At 46.2% G+C, this 26,260-nt stretch overlaps 1 protein-coding gene across 4 annotated transcripts in view; it reads left to right on the top strand.

Annotated features, from left to right (window-relative positions):
- The window catches only part of LOC138768714 (potassium channel subfamily T member 2-like), a 138,266-nt gene that overhangs the window by 47,567 nt on the left and 64,439 nt on the right, over positions 1 to 26,260 (top strand). For 3 of the 4 annotated variants that reach the window (XM_069946675.1, XM_069946672.1, XM_069946679.1), the window contains exons 2-7: positions 13,374 to 13,453; positions 13,726 to 13,828; positions 17,676 to 17,723; positions 18,031 to 18,079; positions 20,034 to 20,093; positions 25,004 to 25,078. In XM_069946675.1, coding sequence (XP_069802776.1) covers positions 13,374 to 13,453; positions 13,726 to 13,828; positions 17,676 to 17,723; positions 18,031 to 18,079; positions 20,034 to 20,093; positions 25,004 to 25,078 — 415 coding nt within the window. Of the gene's footprint in view, positions 1 to 13,373; positions 13,454 to 13,725; positions 13,829 to 17,675; positions 17,724 to 18,030; positions 18,080 to 20,033; positions 20,094 to 22,804; positions 22,873 to 25,003; positions 25,079 to 26,260 lie in introns of those variants that run through there. The other variant, XM_069946685.1, reaches the window with a different exon arrangement.

The following is a 26,260-nucleotide window of genomic DNA, read 5'->3' as shown; positions in this document are numbered from 1 at the left end:
ATAATACTAAGAGCCTGCTGTGGATCTGCACTTGTACCCCCCCCATGCCCACGTGGGCCACCTTCCCTGATGGGCATCCAGTGGTTATGTGACCCAGAGACCCAGTTCCTGAGTCTTAATGAGTCAATGTAGCCATAGGGGATGCTGTAGTCACGGTTGCTTAAAGGTCCAAAGATTGTTCTCAGCAATATTATAAATTGCATATGGCAGGTTCATACTTTACATGACTTGATGAGCAAAAATCAGGCCTATGGGGACACAGGAATACCCCCACAAAGCCCACTTTGGGCAGAGTTCGACCAAGAGGGAAAATACATCTTTGGTGTCCTACCACTGGTGTTACCAGTATGTTACACCTGTCGCAAATGTCTGTACTTCGAGTAACTGTGGTGATGAAGTAGTAACTAAGTTTTGCCACAAGATGTCACTATTGTATGGAACTGCACTTATGTTTTGCACAGCTGCAGGTAACCAAAGGGTTATTGTTTATTGTGATCTGTACACCAATAAGGACTTTCTCTTCTTCTCTACCTATCCCTGAACTAGGGGATATTACACCACCTGTAGGAAATTGTCACATGGGGAGAGGAAGTATACACCCACACTAGTTAGTCTTAGTCTGGTCGTTGAACAGAGAGGATGCAGAACAAGTTGGTCCCTGCTGTGGTCCAACTGGGCCCTGGCTTTGCCAGGTCCCCACTCCAGAACTAGTCAGTTAGTCAGGTTCCTGTGTAAAGCAGACGCACATGGGAGACCCAGGCACAAGTTTCTTGAAAGCAGCACTTCCACACACTATGCAGTGTGAAGCTACTTAATTGAGAGGATAAGTCAGAGAGATCCCAACCCATGCCGAGAACAAGTCTAAAGGTGCAGGATGGTATCCTATAGCAGAGGAACTGATCCAGATAGAGTACGTAGGCTTCTAGCAACTTTGCTCTATCTCGCAGCGTGAGTGACGAGGTCTGGGGCTTGTGTCACCCTCACAGGACAGGTCACCCGACACTGGTGGGCAAAAGGTGGTATAGCGACAAAGTTTGAAACACGGGCACAAGTTAACGTCTACTTTCAAGTCTTCAGTATTCTGCTTCTTTTTCTAAAGTTCCGGTAGAGCACACTTTTGCCCTGGGTTGGGACTCTCATAACACACTGCTCTCTACTACTCTGAACTTGAAGTACAAACTCCTCTCGACTGCTCTGGACTCTCAGCACAAATTCCTCTCAACTACCCTCAGCTCTGCTACTCTAAAGGTCCTCAGTACAGCTTCTGTCTTGTCAAGTCTACTGTTCGCTATCAGCTATTGTACAAAGTATTTCTATAGTAAAGAAGATTTATTTATGCTAACAGGACCACATCCTTAGGTCATCTCCCCTTTCTGTGGGTGGCGGTACCGATAGTCCGGGTGGGTCACAACTCCACTCCAGACCACCGTGATAAGTGCCCAAGTCACCCCCTCACAGCCCAGGAGGTCACCGACCACAGAGGAAAGGGTATAGCTTGCCACTCTAAACTAAAAGCAGGTGTGCCTCCATAACTGTGTGCCCACCTGGCACTGGTGTCATGACAATTTACCATCTGGCTGAGCTATATCTCAATCAACCACCACAGTAGTGGCGTCACTCATTACCACCTAACTAGTGACTGATCGACCACCGTAAGGCAGCTCCCCACATTGAGCTGGGGAGTGAAGCGCTAGCCATCAGGCTTCTTCTGGCTTATAAAACATTGGTAACTATGAGAACGAGTAGTCCGTGGCGACATGTATGCAGAAAAGTCAGGGCACACTCATTTACGCTTTTCCATATAAGACTACCCAGTTTATATCTGTTTCTGGGAAAGCTGGGTTACAACCAATATGGCAGCTATTACATCACCCACAGCAGTGACTATTATAACTATTGTTAGCTGACCTATAACCCCAGGGAAGTCACCAGGTGAGAAGATATAAAGAATTTTGAATAACTTGTTCCACGTTGCGCCTCTCCAGCTTTTCCCTCCATGTTGTTCACCCGTTTCCATGCCAACCCCCGCCGTTTGTGTCATCATCGTTGCTGCACGCTTCACAGGACACCCATTTCACTGTCATCCATGTGAATGTATTTCCCCCTTCCTCCCTCTCCTTCTTTCTGGATAGATAACTTTCATTTTCTTTTCCCCCTCATGCATTTAATCTCCTCCGCCGTCGCTCGCCCGCTCTTTGGGCTGATAAACTGTGTTTTCATTTTCCCGTCAAGCATGAAATCGCAGCGTAACCTGCCAGAGAGAACAGATTGTAGAATTCATTGTCAGGATGCGCCACGCTCCCCGGCAGGCCTACAATGGAGAACACTTGGCCCACTTTGGGGTAACTGCTCTGGCAATAAGGGGCCTGTAACCCCCTCTCCTGACAAAGGTGGCCTGTGTATATCATGACTAAGATGGTGCACAACAGCTTTGGAGTCCACGACTGTGCAGGAGTTTCGGTAAAACCTAGATGACCACTGGGAGCAGGTCCCTTTTAACTCTGTATTGGTTTGCACACCATACACATGCAGGAGACCATAAAAGTATATGAACCAGGATCTTATAAAGTCTTGTCGGTTTCTATTATAACCTGGGCTGCGGGCAGTGAAATCCATGGTCCTTGCCACTGGCTCATAAAATACAATGGGTCTGATACTGTCTGCATATGCAGACCTAATATTACAGTCACATGTAAGGGTCCTCAGTAGCACACACGGTCAGGACCACATGGTCACCACCACACCCCTCTCCAGCAGTTGTCAGCCCCATTACACTGCCTGGGCTTTCCCTTGGCACTCACTGATACCAGGCTTCTCCTTTCTCTATATTAGGAAACATGATTTCTTAGCAACCAGCGATAACTGTGTACTGACGCAGGAACCTGCAGAACAGGCCAAATGTGAAAACTGTGAACAATTCATTGTGGAGGGGGAGGGATTAACAGTAAACCTCAGATTATCCCATTAATAATGTGCAACTGATCCCCCATATAAGCATGTTAAAAGAGTGACCCCCCACTTGTTAGGGACTGTGAACAGCAGGACGCAGGTGAATGATTGCTGTGGTTGCCATTAATAGTTTTTCACGCCGCATTGTTGGGGTGGGTGCTAATGGAATTAATGGTTTAATGGGAGCTGGCAGTGCTACTTGTGTGTACTCTAGGGAAGGTATACATGGCTGCACTGTGACTGGCAATGATAGAGGTCATTACAGAACCTCTGGTTGGCTGTCTTATGTGCACTACAATAGCTATACTGTTTCATATTGTTTGCATTTGTCTATGCAGTTTGGTTAACACACACACACAAACACACACACACACACACACACACACACACACACACACACTATAATAGCAGTACTGGTATGAAAAGCAAGCATCATTCCTGCCATACTGTGGGACAAGGGGATCTGGACCTGTCAGCTAGGAGCCACACGGATGGAGTGTCCTGGCAGATTACTGATACCATCCTACCTAAGTGCAACTGCCCCCCCCCCCTTTCTTCACAGTGCCAGACGAGGTCTGGTGAAAGCACTCTAACCACCATGACCGAAGTGTGGATAATAACCCTCAGCTTTTACACCAGCTGGTCCTCACTTGTACTGTCTTCCCTTTAAGCTACGTCAGGGCACTAAAAAGGCACTAGAGATGGCCCATCAGGACTGTCACAGAAGGGAAATGGGGCTGACACTGATGGGTTGTGAGGCTGACCCTGACGGGGGATGTAAGGCTGACACTGATGGGGCATGTGGGGCAGACATTGATGGGTTGTGAAGCTGACCCTGACGGGGGATGTGAGGCTGACACTGATGGGGGATGTGGGGCAGACACTGATGGGGGCATGTGGGGCTGACACTGATGGGGGTAGTGGGGCTGACACTGATGGGGGCATATGGGGCTGACACTGATGGGGTAGTGGGGCTGACACTGATGGGGGCATGTGGGGCAGACACTGATGGGGGCATATGGGGCTGACACTGATGGGGGTAGTGGGGCTGACACTGATGGGGGCATATGGGGCTGACACTGATGGGGTAGTGGGGCTGACACTGATGGGGGCATGTGGGGCAGACACTGATGGGGGATGTGGGACTGACACTGATGGGGGCATGTGGGGCTGACACTGATGGGGGTAGTGGGGCTGACACTGATGGGGGCATATGGGGCTGACACTGATGGGGGAGTGGGGCTGACACTGATGGGGGCATATGGGGCTGACACTGATGGGGTAGTGGGGCTGACACTGATGGGGGTACTGGGGCTGACACTGATGGGGGATATGAGGCTGACTATTGTGGGTTCACTATAACTAGAATTCATTAGAGCATTGCAGCAATAGTAGATAGCAGTTAATAGTCATCTTCTCACTGACATGCAAGAGCGAATCCTTGCCGAACTGATGCGCCGAGCGTGAAATTGAGAACCAAAGCAGTGGCACTTAACATAAAATCACTTCTTCATGTTGATAATCTTTGTGGGGGCACCATGGCTCGTATATATATCATCATAGTACTGGTAAAGGGACACTTAGACATGGCGTTACGAACAGGACACTGAGCTGTTGAGGAGCCTGTGTACCAAGATTTCTGGATATGTCTTATGTTTAAATTGAGGAATCCATGGAAGAATCATGTGCTGCCACCTTTTGCCATCTTTAATGATGAGGACCCCCTCATTCTCACCATTTGCCATACGTTATTACAGATACATTGAATAACTTATAATGGACAGATAATGTGACATCACACAATACAGTATCTATATATACTCAGACAAGGGCATCTTCAGTAGATATGGCAATGTGACATACATCATTTTTTATCTGTATTCTAAGTGATGTAGAGCACCATTGTTGTCCCAAGGCTTATGCATCTAACAATACTACAACCACACTGGAAGACTTCATCTTGTGTGTGCTAAGCTCTCCTGGCAGTACAGGGGTTAACACAGACAATACAGCCTGCAGCTGGGTGATGTTGGAGACTGCGGCACCAGAACAACGCTTCCTCCGTCATGGCAGGGCAGCAGCTGCCGCCTTATGTAATTGATAGCAGGGAAGGTGGTTTCCTACTGAGAGGGACATTAGGCAGCGTTTCCTGATGCCACAGGTCACACCTGAGACCGATGTAACTAGCCAGGTGACAGCGCCAATTACAGAAAGCATTACAGGGCGCTTATATCCGGTGTGCCCCCATCTACAGGTTACTGAATGGCAAGAGACATATATCAGAAGTATAAAACCGCTCTTAAGGGGGGGTTAACATATACACAGAACGGCCGGAGTCTCACACTATGTGAACATAGCCTTAAGAGGGTTTCCAATTTAAACTAACTTGTATGAGATCATGGAGGGTCTCCGGGGGTCTCTAGATCGGTGCCCCGAACTCCTTTGAAATGGAGCTGCGGGTTGGTGTGTGTCCCTCAAATCCATTCACTCTCTATGAAGCCACCGGAAAGAGCAGAGTGCTGTACTCAGCTCTCTCTAGCGGCTCCATAGAGAATGAATAGATCTATGGGTAACTTTAAATTAGGAAAACGCCTTTCAGTAAATCTGCCACAGTGTATTAGTTTTGCTTAGTGTGATTGTGTTCAAGTAAATTTCGTAAGGTAAAGCCTATGAGGACCGGCGTACTTGTCTACTTCACAAAAAATCAGTCTCCTGGATGCTGATTTGTGACTTAATATTTACCTCTCTTGGAATTTTAAGGGATTATCAAGGATTCAAAAAACAGCGCCACTGTTGTCCTCAGTTTATGTGCGGTATTGCAGCTCAGTTTAATTACAGTGAATGGAGCTGAATTATGACACCACACACAAACTAAGGCTATGTTCACACTACAAATATTTTCGTATACGAATATATATGTAACATTGTTGTCTATGAAATCCCGGCCGGAGCTTATACACATAATATACACTCTGTCCAGGATCCCTAGCGGCGCCGCAAACAACTGATATGTCAGTTTTATGTGGCCGCTATTCATTGAATAGCGGCTGCAGAAAACCCTTTCAGTGCACACAGTGGAGCGAGTGTGCAGTGGGGAGTTCTGATGCGGGCGCGCACGGATGCGCCCGCATCAGAAATCTGCGGCGCTAAAGATCATCCTACCGGCCGGGATGATCTTTTCTGAGGCCGGCCGTTCCGTGACCCGGTCGGGTCACGGAATGGCCGGTCTAATACTAAGTGTGCACATAGCCTAAGGATGGTGGTGGCGCTGTATTTGGAAGAAAGCAACCATGGTTTTTCCAATCCTGGATAATCCAGGGAATCTGTCAACTCTCTATTATACCAGATACCTAATAGGGAGATAAAACAAGTAATAGCTGTCTCTTAGCTGATGGCTGTTTGCAAAGTTATAAAATCATGTTTTCCTTCTAAGCTTGAGTCATAGAAATTGTGTTGAGCTGCAGCATGCATGCCTCCTTACACCACATGATTGATGTACAGGGCTTAGGACTGGAAGCCAAACAGGGAGGGGTGGGGGAGGGGGAAGTCATGCATGCAGTAGCTCAGCTTGTGCTTGGAAGGAAAACATGATTTTATAATGTTGCAAACACCTAATAGACAGGTTCCATTTGCTTTATCTGCCCGTCTCTGATATACAGCTAACAAGCTCTTTTTAAATAAAACCATAATATATATATATATATATATATATATACACACCTCTCCTCACTCCTTCACTCTTCATAACTCCCAATGTGTGAAGGGAATGTAGAACAGTGGAGGAGAGGTGAATATCTGCAGTCTCGCCTGGGGTCATTGTTTAGACAGAGCATCACTGCCTGTAATGTGTGACATACCCAAGATGAAAGTACAGCAATTTGCATGAAGACTGCACAAGACGTATCCTGCAGGAACAAATAGTTCTGCGTATAGAGCTCTGCCGCCATCAGCTATTTGTGCATGCCTGCCATATCCAGAGAGGGTTTCTTGTTCAGGAAACATACAGTTAAGCCTCTGTTCACATGTGTGGTTAGGGCTCCATTACAGATTCTGTCACATATGCCATCTGCGGCTGCCATGATGGAACCTGGTGGATCCCTTTATGTCGGTGCAGTGATCCTGTGATGGAGCGCTCAGGTTACCATTCTGTTACAATACAACATACCAATTGTAATCACAGATTATAATTTTGTGATATTACAATTTTATTTTGTTACAGAATACAGTTGTGTAACAGAAGCAGATGACTATTATATGACTTCCAATGTCACAGAATGTAGCATTTCCTTTATTTAAAGGGGTACTCTGTCGAAAATTTTTGTCTTTCAAATCATCTGGTGCCAGAAAGTTATCTAGATTTGTAAATAATTTCTATTTAAAAATCTCCATTCTTCCATTACTTATCAGCTGCTGTATGTCCTGCAGGAAGTGGTGTATTCTTTCCAGTCTGACACAGTGCTCTCTGCTGTCACCTCTGTCCATGTAAGAAACTGGCCAGAGCAGGAGAGGTTTTCTATGGGATTTACTACCATGTTTCCCCCGAAAAAACAAAAAACAAAAAACAACCTCCTAAAATAAGACACCCCTGCTACTCTACCCTCTAACTTAAAGTAAGGTATCTCCCCAAAAAAGGAACCCCCCCTACTAGGGGCCTGAAAGTAAGGCTTCCCCCTGAAAATAAGGCACCCCCTACTCTATACTAGGCCCCTAAAAGTAAGGCACCCGCCGCCACCCAGGACTCACCAAATCCGCCTGCGGACCTCCAAAGTCAGCACCACAGACAGCCTGGTCTGCATGTCACGCCACATGCCGCCACACGTCACACACCGCTTCACGTTCTGCCTCACGCCTGACCCACGTCCCGGGGTGACTATTCCACGGAGGTCTACGGAGGATGTCTTATTTCCCCTCAAAAATAAGACATAGTGCCTGTTTTTGCTGAAAAATATAATATAAGGCACTGTCTTATTTTTGGTGAAACACGCTACTGCTCTGGACAGTTCCTGACATGGACAGAGGTGGCAGCAGAGAGCACTGTGTTAGACTGGGAAGAATACACCACTTCCTGCAGGGCATACAGCAGCTGATAAGTACTTTTTGAAATAGAAGTAAAATACAAATCTACATAATTTTCTACAACAGTCGATTTGAAAGAATTTTTTTTTTTTTTACTGAACAACCCCTTTAATTGCTATATTTTGTTTTCACAAAATGTCATCTTTGGCTACAACATTTGTTTGTCATGGTAAATGATATTTAGTGTATGGCCCTTTAATAACCAATGTAACAGTGGCCCCTTTGAGGGGAAATTGCCCCATCTTTTGTATATGTGTTGACCCCTGGCGAATGTTCCATTGAGTAGAAGCAATTAAATGTTCTGTGCATTTAATATAGCAATTTCACTGAGGACGGAGAGGAGCGGGAATGACACTGAGGATCGCTGTCTGGGAAATTGCTAGTTCACGCTATTACTGTAGGTAATCCAGAGCAAACAATCAACAATTAACTGCGCTCAATCCATTTAACGGTTTAACAAGTAAATCATGGGAGGTAGACATGTGATTGGCCGGGATCGGGCGTATACGCCGCCACCGATAATCCACGAAGATGAGAGATGGCGTTAGCTCAGGAGATAAGTAGAGGAACATGTCATCACGCTCCGGTCACCGCTTCATGAAGTCTTTCTAAGAAAGTGCTAATCTCCAGATAATACACGAATGTGCTGCTTCGGGGGCAACGAGAAAGAGTTAAATATCTGGGGACGTGGTTTAAAATCTGATTAATATTTATTTTTTTCACCTGTGAGATCAGAACAATTGGTCCCATACGGAGAAGCTTTCTGCTGTGGTAAGCCAGAGACAAAGCAATAGACAGTCCACCATCTTCTTCTAAGCTTATACTGGATGGGGGGATGATGCGGTTTTCTTTATTCTTTGGCTTGTGGTAGGGAACAGAACATGGAGCACACCTCAAGATTAGATGTTATAATAAGTGTCACCAGGTTATTGAAGCTTGGAGAGATCAGGTCTGGGCTTGTTAGTAGGAGGTGAGAACAGCGGACGCTCTGCTGGCTTCCACATTGAAGAAACATATTAACACCGGGCTCCGGCCAGGGGACAGATTGTGCTCTTGGTCTTAGCGATCATTTATAAAATACGGAGGCGAGAGATTAAATGAGGGATGTAGTAAATAAAAAAGTTCATTACTAGAGATGAGTAAACCTCATGCACGATCGGGTTAGTCCGAACCTGAGTGTAGCGGTGGCTGAAGAATTTGGATTCAGCCCTAAAGGCCGTATAACACTGCACCATTCTGAGGAAGCGCACATGCGCGCGAAATGGCCGTCATGTGTATATTGTGTTTGTAGTACTATGGCGTCTGCCGCCTTGTGATTTGTACCCACAAGTTTCATCCATGATGAAATAATAAAGAAGAATCGCACAAAACCGGTGAGTGCCCTCAGCTTTGTTTCCTACGTATTACTCATGTATCAAGTTTTGTACTAGAGGTGCACCCCGGTGCGAATCACTTGCTAGTCCCGATTGAGTCCTGGATCGATCTGTCCATCTCTGCACAGAAGCAGTGCCGGTGAAAATCTCCAAACTGAGTCACCTATCAGGTCAGCACTTGCTTCTTTCTCGTTCCCCGCTCTCTATCTGTGGTATTACACACACACACAGGAGCGGGAAGGGCCATGGGGGGCTGTGGGAGGGGTGGCCCATTGAAGAGAGCGGTGGTTGCTCCCATTGAAGGGAGCAATGAGCAGCAGACCGTCACTGTTGTGATCGTAATTTCTCAACACGGTGAAAGACTACGATCAGCATATAATCTCATTAACATGAACTATTATACCAAACGGCTAAGTATGGCCGATAATCACTTGGTGAAATAGGGCCTTAAAGAGAACCAATCACCTAAATATAACTGTCCCTATTATGAAAGTACATCTCTCCCTAAGTCTATTCATGAAGATACAGACTGCATTTGCAGTCTGTATCTTTATACTTTACCTGATCCTCTGTTCCCTGGCAGTTCCAGTGGGCGCCGCCATCTTGTTGACGTCACTTGCGTTCCAGCGTGACGTCATCAAGATGGCGACGCCGCCGAAACAGCCAGGGAACAGAGGATCTTGTCAAGTATAAAGATACAGACTGCAAAGGCAGTCTGTATCTTCATAGATAGACTTCATGAGGATACAGACTGCATTTGCAGTCTGTAGCTTTATACTTTACCTATCCTCTGCTTCAGTGCCGCAAGGCCGGGCGCCGCCATCTTAATTACGGGCCTTGTCTTCCACCGCTGGAACGCAAGTGACGTAATCAAGATGGCGGCGCCGGCCTTGCTGCACCGAAGAAGAGGATTAGGTAAAGTATAAAGCTACAGATTACAGATTGCAGAGGCAGTCTGTATCTTCATAAATAGATTAGAGAAGAGGGACTTTAGATAATACACAGCGATCTTGCGCTGTATAGCGCGAGATCACTGTGTATTAACAGAGCGGCAGGCAAAGGATCATGGGAACCTTTCCTGCCACTCTGCATGACGGGAGTTTCCTGTCTCGCGCCGTCTTTTTTGAAAAGAGCCGGCTCAAGACAGGAAAGTAAAAAGGGAATAATTCAAAAACGTGGCAATAAAAATAATTAATTATATTTGCAAATGTCAATAAAATTATGATTTGCATCTAATTAGGGAATACATTTTTTTTTTCTTTCGTCCATGATTGGTTCTCTTTAAGGCTGCCTGGAAAACATAGATACAGCCAGAGACCATAGTCTGTATCCATGTTTTCAACATCTTCACCCACTGGTGTTTTACTCATCACTCATAGATAGTTATCGAGGAGGACATGTAGACATCACCACATGAGGGCCCAGGCTCTGGCAGTAATGGGTCCCGAATAACAAGAGTAAGACAACCCCATATGGAGGAGTAAACCCGTTATTTAGTTCCATCTATATACCTATATCTCAGGCTTCCTGCTGTTTTCCTCTGGGCCCTCAGTTGCTCCACCTGTCAGAAATAAACGTTTATCACAGAATTGTTCGGTATCATACAAGGTTAACCATGGCCGAAGGTGTAAAATCACTCGAAGAGGATGAACAGAGGGTTACCATAGACACTGCACCTTCTACAGCCAGTGTCATTCCTGTCGAGACGCAGACATTCTACATTACAAATCAAGAAGTCTGGTTAACCAGAGCATCTCGGGTGAGGATAAGAAGGGTCAACTTCTCTGAGGGCATTGTATAGATCTAGAAGTCATAGCAAAGACTAATGACCGCTAATGGATTCAGCAGCCCGGAGATCGCTATTGCCTTCAGTTTCCAGGATTATTTTTATTTTTTAGTACAGGGTATAAAGAATTGTGGAGGATTATGCAAGTACAAGATGCCGCAATAATTCACAGAGATTTATTGTGAAGTAGGGTTATTTAAAGGAGATGAAGGATGGGGAGATGATGCCTCCGAGCAGCCGGCAATCAATGCCTGCTGAATAACAAGGCTTAAAAGGCCAGAAGAGATGATCTCTGCTGAAAGGAGCCGGAGAAATTGAGAATGGAAGAAAGTGCAAACAAAAGCTGTAAAATGGAGGATGGAGAAGAGGTAGTCACATCCAGCTTCACCACATTGCCCATACTGAGGGGCCAAAAGAATAGGGGCCAATTGTTAGACTTTCTATACGTGATATATTCAGCTCTGTGAGCTCCGAGGAATCTTATAGGCACCTGAAGCCTCTTACTCACCTACAGGAGCTTCAGAGACTCTGTAAACCAGATATCTCAAGAGAGTAAAGGAGAAGAGTTGGCAGAGAGGTTGGCACTGCAATGGGTGCAACAAATACCCCTCACCATTAGAGATAATCGAACATCGAAAACCTTAGGTTCTATCGAACTCAAACCTTCTCGAACTTTCCGCATTTGATTCCCGATGCCTTCCCGATCCGTGGGGAAGGAGGAGACAGCCCGGGTACCGCCTAGAATTCCAGGATTCAGTCTTGGTAATGGGCTGAATCCCGGAATTCCAGGCGGTACTCGAACTGTCTCCTCTTTCCTCACTGACCGGGAAGGCATTGGGAATCAAATGCGGAAGGTTCTACAAGGTTCGAGTTAGAGAACCTAAGATTTTCCGATGTTCGATCATTTCTACTTACCATCTCAGCAGGCATCACTGATTATCCAAAGTACTAAAGGCAGAAAGCTGGTTATACACAATAGAGGTTGATTAGATTAGTGTCAGCAGAACCTGTAGATTCTGGTGGGACCGGCTGATCATCTATTGTGTATGGGACCTCCCCGCTCCCCTTTCTTGTGGCAGAAGTCTTGGGAGAGAACCATCAGGTTATTAGGTGGATATTGACTTCTTCTATTTGGTCTTGAAGACAAAAGTCACTGTCAAAAGTTTATGGCAGCAGCTTTCTCCTACTTGAGAGCACATGCACACTGAGCTGGGCCAAGTGGGCATCTATCTGAGGGAATGAGGTAACTGAGCCGACAGTTGTGTTATGTGTATGGCTAGTTTAAAGTTGGAGACTCCATTCTATATTGGAAACCTAAACCCCCCTAGTAAGGAGTGTGGAAAATGAACTATGAAACATGGCTGTATAGGTTGCCTGTCAGTGTTATGCTGACAGGCACAATATACTACACAACGGTAGGAGTGTCGTGTATTGTATGAGTGATCAAACAGTCGCCGGTCAAAGTCTCTAAAAGTGACTAGTAAAAAAAAAAATTGTTAAAATACAATTTAAAAAATCCCAACCTTAGCCCAAAATAAAGAATTTATTGTTATATAAAACATAAAAAACAACACAACTATACACATTTGATATCTCCAAGTAGTAAAACGTAAAAAATAATTAAATAAAAATATAGCATATTTTCTATTCCCCCCACCACACACACACACACATAATTATGCCGTTAAAGAATAAGACTTGTCCCACAAAAAAACAACAACAATCCCTCATATGGTTCAATGGAAAGATAAAAAAAGGTTATGATGACGATAAAAAAAAAATAAAGAAACTAAGAAAATTGCTTGGACACTTCTCACTACCAGCTGGGGAGGAGGGGTGGGGGTGGGGGGCGTGGCAAGTGGGAGGAGGTGTGGCCTACTCTCCTCTAATTTATCAAGGTTTACGCCTAGAAACAGGCCTTGCAGTTGTATAATGGGAGCTGTTGTTGTGAATGGATGAATAGGGATGATGGGAGTGGTTGTGGTTGTGCATTTACAGAAGGATTGAGACAGCTGACCTGTAATTATTAATGTTTCCATCCTTGATTTTTTATGAGTTTTCAGCCTGGATGGGAGTTGGGGAGGTCAATATGTTGTCCCCTTTGTTATGTTTATGCTATAACAGCGTTTCATCTGCTTTACTGACCTGTGTGACATTCCCTCTCTTTTTGTTTTTTATTCTATTTTTAGGGTCCAAGTAGAATTTTACGTGAATGAGAACTCCTTCAAGGAACGAATGAAACTGTTCTTTATAAAAAATCAGAGGTCAAGTAAGTATTTAATACAGAAGGATAAAAGGGAGGAGCTATGTGAAATAGAGTCTGCCCCTCCCACCACAGGGTGACACAGTCAGGAGGGAGGAGCTACATCATATGGAGTCTGCTTGCTCCTCCCGCCACAGGGTGGCACAGTCAGGAGGGAGGAGCTATGTGACATATAGTCTCTTCTTCCATATGGGACCTATGTGGGGCACAGCTATTACACCACAATTCGGAGGTTTAGTTGAAACTTCTCCTTCTTTACTCTTGTTTGTGTTTTCCAGGTTTAAGAGTCCGATTGTTTAACTTTTCTCTAAAGTTGCTGAGTTGCCTTCTGTACATTATAAGAGTATTACTGGATGATCCAAGAGAAGGGAAAGCAAACTGGTGAGTATATCCAACCTGGAATAATGCTATCTAAAGATTTATATTTTTATATATTTTTCCCCCTCCTTGTGGAATGCCCTCTTCAAAGGTCACAGAGCATGCCCAGTAATGTTTCCCACTCATGTCAGCAAAACAGGTCTTGTCCATTGTTGTCTATGTCCACGGGGCCTAAAGATTAAAATTTGTATATATTTTTCCCCCTCCTTGTGAATTCCCTCTTCATTGGTCACAGAGCATGCCCATATCACTAAATACTGTTAACAATAGCGCAGGCAAGATGGTCGCTCCATAATGTTGTATAAAAAATAAATAGAAACAGATGATGATGTCTTTATGACCTTGACACTGGCGTTCTGCATAGGGCATCTATATTATACAAGGTGCGTGGTAAACGTGTGCCTGCTGGGCTGGAAAGCGAGGGGCTTTGATTTTTTTCCCCCTTTTCTTGTATGATTTTTCATTTTATAGGAAGCAGAGAAGTGTCTATTTTTGCATTCGGGAACCTGGCACTTACATTCACTTCTATTTTTGCCGCCTCGGTGACAAGGATACAATTATTTCAGTTCTTTGTCATATTAGCAGGAGCGAGTTATCACAATGACAGCCCGGGCTGGGGAATTGCCGTGTTATATTCCAAGTGATCAGCCATCAAATTCCTGGAAGGTGATAAAGGGTTCCAGTCTGTAGGAGAAGATTTGGGGTTCCTGGCTGAGAAGGCTGATTCAGGAACACCGCTGACTTTGTCTTTGTGGCTGTAAAGCTGGGCTTACAAAATTCTTGTCCTGGCAATTTTGGTGGCCCAATCAAGCATCTAATTTGTATGGGGACCCCCAATTCTCCTGCCAGATCCATTTGTTCCTGAGGAGCTTGGCAGCGTCTTTCCTCTTTTCTCTATTCAATCACTTGCATAAACAGCCAAGACAAACCGATTGTGGTCCGCAAGACAAGGGGTACTCCGTCCCTAGTGTAAAAATTAATATGATACTAGGACAGGGAATAGAATATATACATATCTAGCCCCCCACAGATTCCATCTACCCTCTGATCCGTCTGATCCCCCATTCTTCTCTCTTCTTCCTAGGGAAACGCTCTGGAGCAGGACCTGCCGACTCAGCCAATCACTGGCCAGAATGGGTCACCTTGGCAGCCAGTAATTTGCTGTGGCTGCAGGTCCTGCACTGAGCGCTCATCTAGGTAGAAGAGAGTACAGCTGCAGGTGAATGGGAGCTGCAGAGGAGCAGGGGTAGGTGAGTATGTTTTTTTTCCATTGCCCCCTAAAATTTTTTTACACAAGGACTACAATACCCCTTTATGGTGCGTTCACACCTACAGGATCTGCAGCTGATTTTCTGCAGCAGATTTCATTTAAATAACTGAACACAGCATCAAATCTGCTGCAGATCCTGTAGGTGTGAACGCACCCTTAAGGTTGAGCTGTTGTTTGATGACTGTTCTCTATAGCTGGGTTACCAGTAACAACACCTTCAACTGGCCATATACCTGATATAATTTTGGCTGATACTAGAAATACTAGAAATAAGCAAATTTACAGTAAGTTCAGGTTCAGCTCCACATTTGGAATTTTATGAGCCCAAACTTACTGTAAATTTGTTTTTGTCTAGTCCTATCCTTCTGACTATGGGCAAAAACTGAAGCAAGCAAAATGCTCCATCCTTCTTTCCTACAATATCTGTCATTGGGTTTGTGTATCGAGACCTCCATAAACATTAGACAGGGGGCCGAAAATCTTTTATCTGGCGTGTATATCCAGCTGAGTACTGCGGCCTCTAAACCAGTACTATAAGCTTATTCTTCACCAAGAAAGTCCTAGAGGCACTTTTGACTTGCTTAGAGGGGTTATCTCTATCCCAATCTGGAAAACAGGGGTCTCTTGTCCTTTTGGGAACAGAGTAAAGGAGAACATGTTCAGCTGCGTCTCCGTTCCCTCTCTGTGGGACTGCGGGATAGTTGAGCACTGTCTTCAGTAGTCCTAAAAGCCGACGTGCATGGACATTGCTGATCTTTTCTCTCGGGACAGACCTCCGACCTTGTGATTACTAGGGGTCCCAGCAGTCGGACCCCCACAGTTAAGTAGCTATCCCCGATCCTTAAGGCCCTATTCCACCAAAAGATCTGATGACAGATTATCTGCCAGAGATTTGAAGCCAAACCCAGGAACAGACTATAAACAGAGAACAGGTCATAAAGGAAAGACTGGATTTCTCCTCTTTTCAAATCCACTCCTGGGTTTGGCTTCAAATCTTTGGCAGATAATCTGTCGTCAGATCTGTTGGTGGAATAGGGCCTTTAGACACATTTTACCCCATCAACTTTTCATGTCAGGGCAGGAGGAATGGACTGGGCAATGGTAATTAAAGGAGAAGTCTAACGAAAATTTTTATTTAAGTATTACATTGCCCCTCAAAAGTTATACAGATCCCCAATATACACTTATTATGGGAAATGCTTATAAAGTGCTTTTTTCCCTGCACTTCCTACTGCATCAAGGCTTCACTTCCTGGATAACATGGTGATGTCACTTCCTGGATAAAATGGTGATTTCACTTCCTGGATAACATGGTGATGTAACTTCCTGGATAAAATGGTGATGTCACTTCCTGGATAAAATGGTGATGTCACTTCCTGGATAACATAGTGATGTCACGCCCCGACTCCCAGAGCTGTGGCTGCTGAAGAGGATGATGGCAGAGGGACACTGAGGGAAACAGGACACTGGAGGGACACTGAGCATCCCTCTGCCCTCATTCTCTCCAGCAGCCACAGCCCGCACAGCTCTGGGAGTCATGTTGTGACATCACCATGTTATGCAGGAAGTGACATCACCATGTTATTCAGGAAGTGAAGCCTTGATGCAGTAGTAAGTGCAGGGAAAAAAGCACTTTATAAGCATTTCCCGTAATAAGTGTATATTTGTGATCTGTATTTTTGAGGGGCCAAGACAATACTTTATAAAAATTTTTTGCTGGACTTCTCCTTTAAAGCGACTCTGTACCCACAATCTGACCAGCCCAAAACCGCTTGTACCTTCAGATAGCTGCATTTAATCAAAGATCTGTCCTGCGGTCCGTTCGGCAGGTGATGCAGTCATTGTCCTAAAAAACAACTTTTAAACTGGCAGCCCTGTGCCCAACGCGCGTGGCCTAGATTGTGTATGCATTAGGCTGGCACAACCTTTCTGTCCCTCCTCCCCGCCCTCCTCATCATTAGGAATGCTCCAGGCAGATTGTCTCCATTTCGTCAGCTGTGTGAATACAGAACATGGGCTGGATCGTTAAGGCACCTGTGCAATGTTCAGACAGGAGTAAATGTTTTAGTGGCATTCCTAATGATGAAGAGGGTGGGGAGGAGGTACGGAGGGGTGGTGCAAAGTTAGGGCACAGATACTCCCTTTGGGCACGGGGCTGCAAGTTTAAAAGTTGTGTTTTAGGACAATAACTGCATCACCTGCCGAATGGACCCCAGGACAGATCTTAGATTAAAAGCAGCTATCCGAAGTGGTTTGGGGGGTCAGATCGTGGGTACAGAGTCACTTTAAGTTGGGTTGACATAAGATGGAAGGAATGGCATCTTATCGATGGTGGCGTCTTTGTAACCTTTGTGCTTTTGGTTTATTATTTTACAGCCACTGTTTCGGCACTATTTTTATAATCTTTGTATAACCGGCCTCTGTCTGCTGTGAAATCTCTCACCTCCTGGAGTTCTGCTCCGCCAGCCCTGTGCTCCCCGCTGTGCTGTACGCCGCAGCCTTTCATACCCCTATTTATAGAGTCACCTCTTTCCCGGCTTAGGTGCTAGGCTTCTCATCATGTTCTATGTTTTATTACAGCCTGGACTGCCCCAAGCAGAACTACTCATCTCAACATAAATTTGACTGGTAAGACTTGACCCGGCACGGACCACGTTGTGGCTTTGTTTTCCATATCACAGCTGGCATGGCCTTCAAAGGGCCCAATGGTCTTATAAGTTTCTTCATGCATTTCCTCTGGCGGAGCTGGTACCCTTTGATTTTTGTAGGTACTGTGTAATACTGATCCCAGCTGATCCCAAGAGGCACCAGCAGCAGGACCTGCGGGATCAGTTTATCCATGGATACCTATATAATATAACGGGATTTGGATACTTAGGTAGTACATATGATTACAATTGAAGTATGAATAATGTAATGTATGTTTCTTTTTCAGGACTCCCATTATTTGGGTGAACAGACCGGTTCCTTTGTGGGGTCTTCAGGTAAGTTGTTGTGATGACCTCATTGACTAGATGGAGTAAGGTTTAGGGGTTTCCACCACCATACAACCACCAGAGCCTAAACTACAGCCAAGTTATTACTATTATATCTGCACTGTCTGGCACTATAATGTCTGCACTGAAGGGCACTATTATATCTGCACTGTATAGCACTATTATGTCTCCACTGTCTGGCACTATTATGTCTGCACTGTCTGGCACTTTCATGTCTGTACTATATGGCACTATTATGTCTGCACTACATGGCACTATTATGTCTGCACTGTATGGCACTATTATATCTGCACTGTATAGCACTATTATGTCTGCACTGTCTGGCACTCTCATGTCTGTACTATATGGCACTATTATGTCTCCACTGTCGGGCACTATTATGTCTGCACTGTATAGCACTATTATGTCTCCACTGTCTGGCACTATTATGTCTGCACTGTCTGCTCTGGCACTATTGTTTCTCCACTGTCTGGCACTATTGTTTCTCCACTGTCTGGCACTATTATGTCTGCACTGTCTGGCACTATTATGTCTGCACTGTCTGGCACTATTAAGTCTCCACTGTCTGGCACTATTATGTCTGTACTGTCTGGCACTATTATGTCTACACTGTCTTGCACTATTATGTCTGCACTGTTTGGCACTATTATGTCTCCACTGTCTGGCACTATTATGTCTGCACTGTCTGGCACTATTATGTCTCCACTGTCTGGCACTATTATGTCTGCACTGTCTGGCACTATTATGTCTGCACTGTCTGGCATTATTATGTCTCCACTGTCTGGCACTATTATGTCTGTACTGTATGGCACTATTATGTCTACACTGTCTGGCACTATTAAGTCTCCACTGTCTGGCACTATTATGTCTACACTGTCTGGCACTATTAAGTCTCCACTGTCTGGCACTATTATGTCTGCACTGTCTGGCACTATTATGTCTGCACTGTCTGGCACTATTATGTCTGCACTGTCTGGCACTATTATGTCTGTACTGTATGGCACTATTATGTCTGCACTGTCTGGCACTATTATGTCTCCACTGTCTGGCACTATTATGTCTCCACTGTCTGGCACTATTATGTTTCCACTGTCTGGCACTATTATGTCTGTACTGTATGGCACTATTATGTCTGCAGTGTCTGGCACTAATATGTCTGTACTGTATGGCACTATTATGTCTACACTGTCTGGCACTATTATGTCTGCATTGTCTGGCACTATTAAGTCTCCACTGTCTGGCACTATTATGTCTGCACTGTATAGCACCATTATGTCTGCACTGTATGGCACTATTATATCTGCACTGTATAGCACTATGGTGTCTGCACAATATAGCTCTATTTTGTCTGCACTGTATAGCACTATTATGTCTGCACTGTATAGCACTATATGTCTGTACAGTATAGCACTATTATCTCCATACAGTATAGCACTATTATATCTGCACTGTATAGCACTATTATGTCTGCACCATATAGCACTATTATGTCTGCAATGTATGGCACTGTATGTCTGTACAGTATAGCACTGGTATGTCTGTATTCTATAGCAGTATTATGTCTGCACTGTATGGCACTATTTCTGTCTGCACTATATAGCACTATGATGTCTGCATAATATAGCACTATAATTTTTTTTTCACCCTGTCGCAGAATTATATGTACCCTGGAAAATATTACAATTTGAGCCACGCAAAGCCATGTTATTATAGTACTATTATGTTGAGTATGCGGTACTATTATACAGTATATGAGCTCTAAAGCAGTGTTATGTGTTCCCTATAAAGCACGTTTATGTATGCACTCTGTGGCAGGATTATCTGTGCTCACAAAATATTATTATTTAAGTGCTACATATTACTGTATTGTGCTATTATATAGACACTCCATGGCAGTATTATATGGACAACAACAACTTAGTGTTTTTTTTTTTTAAATTAGGTTCTAGTGGCATTAATAAGCTTTCTGGAAACAATGCTTCTCACCTACCTGGGCTATAAGGTAAGCATCCATCTCCTATCTATCTATCTATCTATCTATCTATCTCCTATCTATCTATCTATCTATCTATCTATCTATCTATCTATCTCCTATCTATCTATCTCCTATCCAGGGCCGCCATCAGGAATTTCGGGGCCCCATACAGGAGGAGAGGCTGGAGGGGGGGTACAGGAGGAGAGGCTGGAGGGGGGGGGTACAGGAGGAGAGGCTGGAGGGGGGGTACAGGAGGAGAGGCTGGAGGGGGGGTACAGGAGGAGAGGCTGGAAGGGGGTTGCAGGAGGAGAGGCTGGGGGGTGCAGGAGGAGAGGCTGGGGGGTGCAGGAGGAGAGGCGGGGGGGTACAAGAGGAGAGGCTGGAGGGGGTACAGGAGGAGAGGCTGGAAGGGGGTAGAGGAGGAGAGGCTGGAGGGGGGGTAGAGGAGGAGAGGCTGGGGGAGAGGCTGTGGGGTGCAGGGGGTGAGGCTGAGGGGTACAGGAGGAGAGGCTGTGGTGTGCAGGAGGTGAGGCTGTGGGGTGCAGGAGGAGAGGCTAGAGGAGGTACAGGAGGAGAGGCTGGGGGTGCAGGAGGAGAGGCAGGGGGGTACAAGAGGAGAGGCTGGAGGGGGTACAGGAGGGGGGGTACAGGAGGAGAGGCTGGAGGGGGGGGTACAGGAGGAGAGGCTGGAGGGGGGGTACAGGAGGAGAGGCTGGAGGGGGGGGGAAAGAGGAGAGGCTGGAGGGGGGGTACAGGAGGAGAGGCTGGAGGGGGGTACAGGAGGAGAGGCTGGAGGGGGGGGTACAGGAGGAGAGGCTGGAGGGGGGGTACAGGAGGAGAGGCTGGAGGGGGGGGGGGTACAGGAGGAGAGGCTGGAGGGGGGGTACAGGAGGAGAGGCTGGAGGGGGGGTACAAGAGGAGAGGCTGGAGGGGGGGTACAGGAGGAGAGGCTGGAGGGGGGGTACAGGAGGAGAGGCTGGAGGGGGGGTAAAGGAGGAGAGGCTGGAGGGGGGGGGTACAGGAGGAGAGGCTGGAGGGGGGGGTACAGGAGGAGAGGCTGGAGGGGGTACAAGAGGAGGGGTACAGGAGGAGAGGCTGGAGGGGGGGTACAGGAGGAGAGGCTGGAGGGGGGGTACAGGAGGAGAGGCTGGAGGGGGGGTACAGGAGGAGAGGCTGGAGGGGGGGTAAAGGAGGAGAGGCTGGAGGGGGGGGGTACAGGAGGAGAGGCTGGAGGTGGGGGGTACAGGAGGAGAGGCTGGAGGGGGTACAAGAGGAGGGGTACAGGAGGAGAGGCTGGAGGGGGGGTACAGGAGGAGAGGCTGGAGGGGGGTACAAGAGGAGAGGCTGTAGGGGGGGTACAGGAGGAGAGGCTGGAGGGGGGGTACAGGAGGAGAGGCTGGAGGGGGGGGTACAGGAGGAGAGGCTGGAGGGGGTACAGGAGGAGAGGCTGGAGGGGGTACAGGAGGAGGGGTACAGGAGGAGAGGCTGGAGGGGAAGTACAGGAGGAGAGGCTGGAGGGGGGGTACAGGAGGAGAGGCTGGAGGGGGGGTACAGGAGGAGAGGCTGGAGGGGGGGTACAAGAGGAGAGGCTGGAGGGGGGTACAGGAGGAGAGGCTGGAGGGGGGGTACAGGAGGAGAGGCTGGAGGGGGGGTACAGGAGGAGAGGCTGGAGGGGGGGTACAGGAGGAGAGGCTGGAGGGGGGGGGGTACAGGAGGAGAGGCTGGAAGGGGGTTGCAGGAGGAGAGGCTGGGGGGTGCAGGAGGAGAGGTGGGGGGTACAAGAGGAGAGGCTGGAGGGGGTACAGGAGGGGGGGTGCAGGAGGAGAGGCTGGGGGGTGCAGGAGGAGAGGCGGGGGGGGTACAAGAGGAGAGGCTGGAGGGGGTACAGGAGGGGGGGTGCAGGAGGAGAGGCTGGGGGGTGCAGGAGGAGAGGCGGGGGGGGTACAAGAGGAGAGGCTGGAGGGGGTACAGGAGGGGGGGTGCAGGAGGAGAGGCTGGGGGTGCAGGAGGAGAGGCTGGGGGGTGCAGGAGGAGAGGCGGGGGGAGTACAAGAGGAGAGGCTGGAGGGGGTACAGGAGGGGGGGTACAGGAGGAGAGGCTGGAAGGGGGTACAGGAGGAGAGGCTGGAGGGGGGGTACAGGAGGAGAGGCTGGAAGGGGGGTGCAGGAGGAGAGGCTGGAGGGGGGGTACAGGAGGAGAGGCTGGAGGGGGGGTACAGGAGGAGAGGCTGGAGGGGGGGTGCAGGAGGAGAGGCTGGGGGGCCCGCCGGCCCCCCCCCCCCCATGTCTCTTAGCGTCCGGGCCCCATACGGCAGTACCGGTTGTACTGCCCTATCGGCGGCCCTGCTCCTATCTATCTATCTATCTCCTATCTATCTATCTATCTATCTATCTATCTATCTATCTATCTATCTATCTATCTCCTACCTATCTATCTCCTATCTATCTATCTATCTATCTATCTATCTATCTCCTATCTATCTATCTATCTATCTATCTCCTACCTATCTATCTCCTATCTATCTATATATCTATCTATCTCCTATCTATCTATCTATCTATCTCCTATCTATCTATCTATCTGTCTATCTATCTATCTATCTATCTATCTCCTATCTATCTATCTATCTATCTCCTATCTATCTATCTATCTATCTATCTATCTCCTATCTATCTATCTATCTATCTATCTATCTATCTATTTATCTATGTCTATCATTTTTATTAGACACCTACAAAGTTTAGTATGAGTGCTGTCACCTCTCCCGTTCTGTTACACTGTGTCAGTGCGCAGAGGGAATCGCCAGGTAATAGTCTGGGATATTGACGGCACTGACTTGCAGATTTTGGGTGATTTGTGTGGACGGATAACCTTATTTGCAGCAATTTATTTGCACAATGTGGATAAAACCCTGTCGGCTTCGATTTGATATTCCGGTGTTCTCGGCACAATTGATTTTGACAGTGAAAGACAGGAAATTCCATTTTGTGCTTATTGTCTCCGCCGTCTTAAGTATTCAGTCTCTTTTAATTACTGCTGATGTGTGGGGGAGAAAAAGGCGTCTGCCCTACCTGCAAAATGTACAACAGGTGACGTCTTGTGAGCCCAAAACCTTCAGCAGTTAACCTAAAGGACTTAACATGTACCCTCCCCCATCCCATCACCGGGCAGGCTGCTAGTGAGTATATAGTAAATTAATGCACCAAGAGCGCAATATTTGTCATGATTATGGGGATACCTTTTCAATTCCAATCATCCTTTCCAGTGCTAAGGTATAAGCCTTTTTGTTAATATGCCAATTAGGCTCAAGTGCCCAGGGGGCGTTCCCCTGCATGGCAAGAGTCCAGCCCATGTCCTCTTTATGACCATTCCATGGCACATTTGCATATGCCTACATTGTTAGACTGGCAGCCACTAGATAAAAAAGGCATGGGCTGAACTTTCTGGGGCTCTTGTTGTGCTGGGGAACGCCTCCTGGACACTTGAGTTTCATACTCAATCTCAGTACGAGAAGGAACTATTTAATATAAAAAAGCTATGCCCAGAATTATTATGCCTAGATCTATCCAGTCCTAGGGTAATTTACACCACTGTTTTTATGTGGACAGTTTCACTTTTAAACCTGTCATTTCAGATGACTTTTCAGGGTAATTCTTAGTTCTCCCAGAGCTGGTGGGTGGAGCCTAATGTGCCTGGTGCCTGGGGAGGAGCCTAAAAAGCAGCAGCAGCATGGAAGACATAATAAAGTTGTAGTGAGCAGTCTAAACTGTGTATAAAGCCCTGGGATGAGATTTCTTAAAGGGAATGTATCACCTAAATTTTCGTTTACTGATTAGAATCAGATTAAAAAAAAAAATCCTTCTTTTTTTTTTTTAAATCTGTTTTCTGACTGTATCTTTTTATTTTATTTCACTTTTTGTACATTTTTATGGGGGCTGCCATCTTGCCTGAGCTGTTTTTAATAACAACATTTAGTGACATGCTTTACAGCAAGACTCGTGGACATAGACGACAATAGACAGAAAGTCTCGGCTTAGTTTTAGCCCCAGTGGTGAGAATGAAAACTGTAAGATCTCAGGATTATTTTATAATACTCTATTTGTAATAAAGATAGAAAAATGGAAATTTTTTTTAAAAATGCCACCAGAAATTCTTTAAAAATATGTTTAACATAAAATCGGTATTTAAACAATAAGTGATTTTCTGATGGCGCATTCTCTTAAATTACAGACCTATGACTTAGTTACCTCCATCTTTGCCTGTGTATCCAGGCACTCCCCCTCCCTTCTGCCTTTTCTCTTTCTCCTTGCCTTGCTCGTACCTTGATTTCTGAGCTGGTTACAAGACAGTATAGAGCTGATTTCTTGTGTGTGGAAAGGGGGGGGGGGGGGTGTTGTGAAGCATTTCTGTCTGATAGGGTATATTAAAAAGGAAGAAAGCATTTTTGTCTGATATGATATATTACAAAGTTTCTTATATTTGTTTTAACCATTGATCTATACATGGTTTCTGCCTATTTAAAGAGGTTGTATAGTATGAGAATGGCTGCTTTCTTTCTAAACAGCCTATACCTTTCAACAGCTAGAATGAAGAATTGCCGTTCTCCCCTGTTCACTTGAATGGAGATGAGATGCAATACCAGACACAGCCTATGGACAGATGTGCTGATCTAGAACTAAGGAGGTCCAATAAAAAACATTATGGGGGAGATTTATCAAACATGGTGTAAAGTGAAACCGGCTCAGTTGCCCCTAGCAACCAATCAGATTCCACCTTTCATTCCTCACAGACTCTTTGGAAAATAAAAGGAGGAATCTGATTGGTTGCTAGGGGCAACTGAGCCAGTTTCACTTTACACCATGTTTGATAAATCTCCCCCTATATGTCTATGTTTGTGCTACTGTTGTAGTTACTGTATATGTTATATTTTATTATAGGGCAACATCTGGGAGCAGCTGCTGCGTTTCCCGTTTATTCTAGAGATGTTCAACACTCTGCCGTTCTTTGTTACTGTGAGTATCAGTCCCCCCCCCCCCCACCTGTTCATTGGCCTTTTCCTCCTCTTCCTCTTCACCATGTACGCAGCCGGTGACCCATGCATCCCCCATGACCGCCGCTCCTGCGCTCTCCCTATTAATCTGCCGGCAGGCTGTGAGCAGTGATCCACCATGTACCTTTGCTGGGAGCCGTTCATGCAGAATAAGAGCTTTTTTATATGGGAATCTAGGTGGCGGGTCGTATAATGTCACTTATTTTTAGTGCTTTTAATGCTGTTAGTCCCATCTCAGGCGGTAGAAGTTATGTGTTTCTCTGACGGCACCCAGCCAAAGCTATGGTTGTAAATAATAAAATAAAATGGTCGACACAGAGAGATAAATAGTCAAACAAATCAGCAGGTAAACTGTAGGAGGAGACATCTATTTAGCTGTTGCATCTGTCTCCAGGAAAGCTGGGTGACAACCGGTCAGGGCCAGCCTTATGCCCCTATTCCACGAGTCGTTTGGAGGAGCAAACGAGCGCTATTAGCGCTCGTTTGCTCCTCGTTCCCCGCTCGCTGCCGCCGCTATTCAACGCGGCTGCAGCGAGCGGGTGAGTGCGGGAGGGGCTGCTCGGAGGATCGCTGATCGTCCGGGCAGCCCATAGGATATAGCAGCGTCTGCTGCCGACGCTCATATTCAACGGAGCAACGGTAGCAGATCGCTGCTATATCAGTCGCTTGTTTTTCAACATGTTGAAAAACAAGCGACTGCAACGATCAGCCGACTTGAACGATGTCGGCTGATCGTTGCACTCTATTCCACGGGACGAATATCGTTCGTAGTGACCGATATCGGCTGAATACGAACGATATTGCTCCTTTAAACGACCCGTGGAATAGGGGCTTTAATGGTGTACCAGCTAGTGGAGTGTTAGGAATCGGGTGTCCTGGCACCTGTCCTTGTGACCACCAGTTACTATTACTTGTATTGCGGTATTATTTATGCTTGGTATAGCGCTGTTATTATATGGCTTTGTATGGAGCTGTAATTTGATTACTGAATGGTGTTAGTATTTAGGCATGGCATGGTGGTATTATTTGAGTATACTGTATGGGTATATTATTTAGTTACTGTATAGTGGTATTATTTGACTACTGTATGGTTATATTTTTTAGTTTCTGTATAGTGGTATTATTTGAGTACTGTATAGTTATA

The sequence above is a fragment of the Dendropsophus ebraccatus genome, chromosome 1 (assembly GCF_027789765.1).
Source record: "Dendropsophus ebraccatus isolate aDenEbr1 chromosome 1, aDenEbr1.pat, whole genome shotgun sequence".
Classification (NCBI taxonomy): Eukaryota; Metazoa; Chordata; class Amphibia; order Anura; family Hylidae; genus Dendropsophus; species Dendropsophus ebraccatus.
The sequence above is the reverse complement of the archived record's forward strand: the minus strand, read 5'-3'. Positions and strand labels throughout refer to the sequence as shown.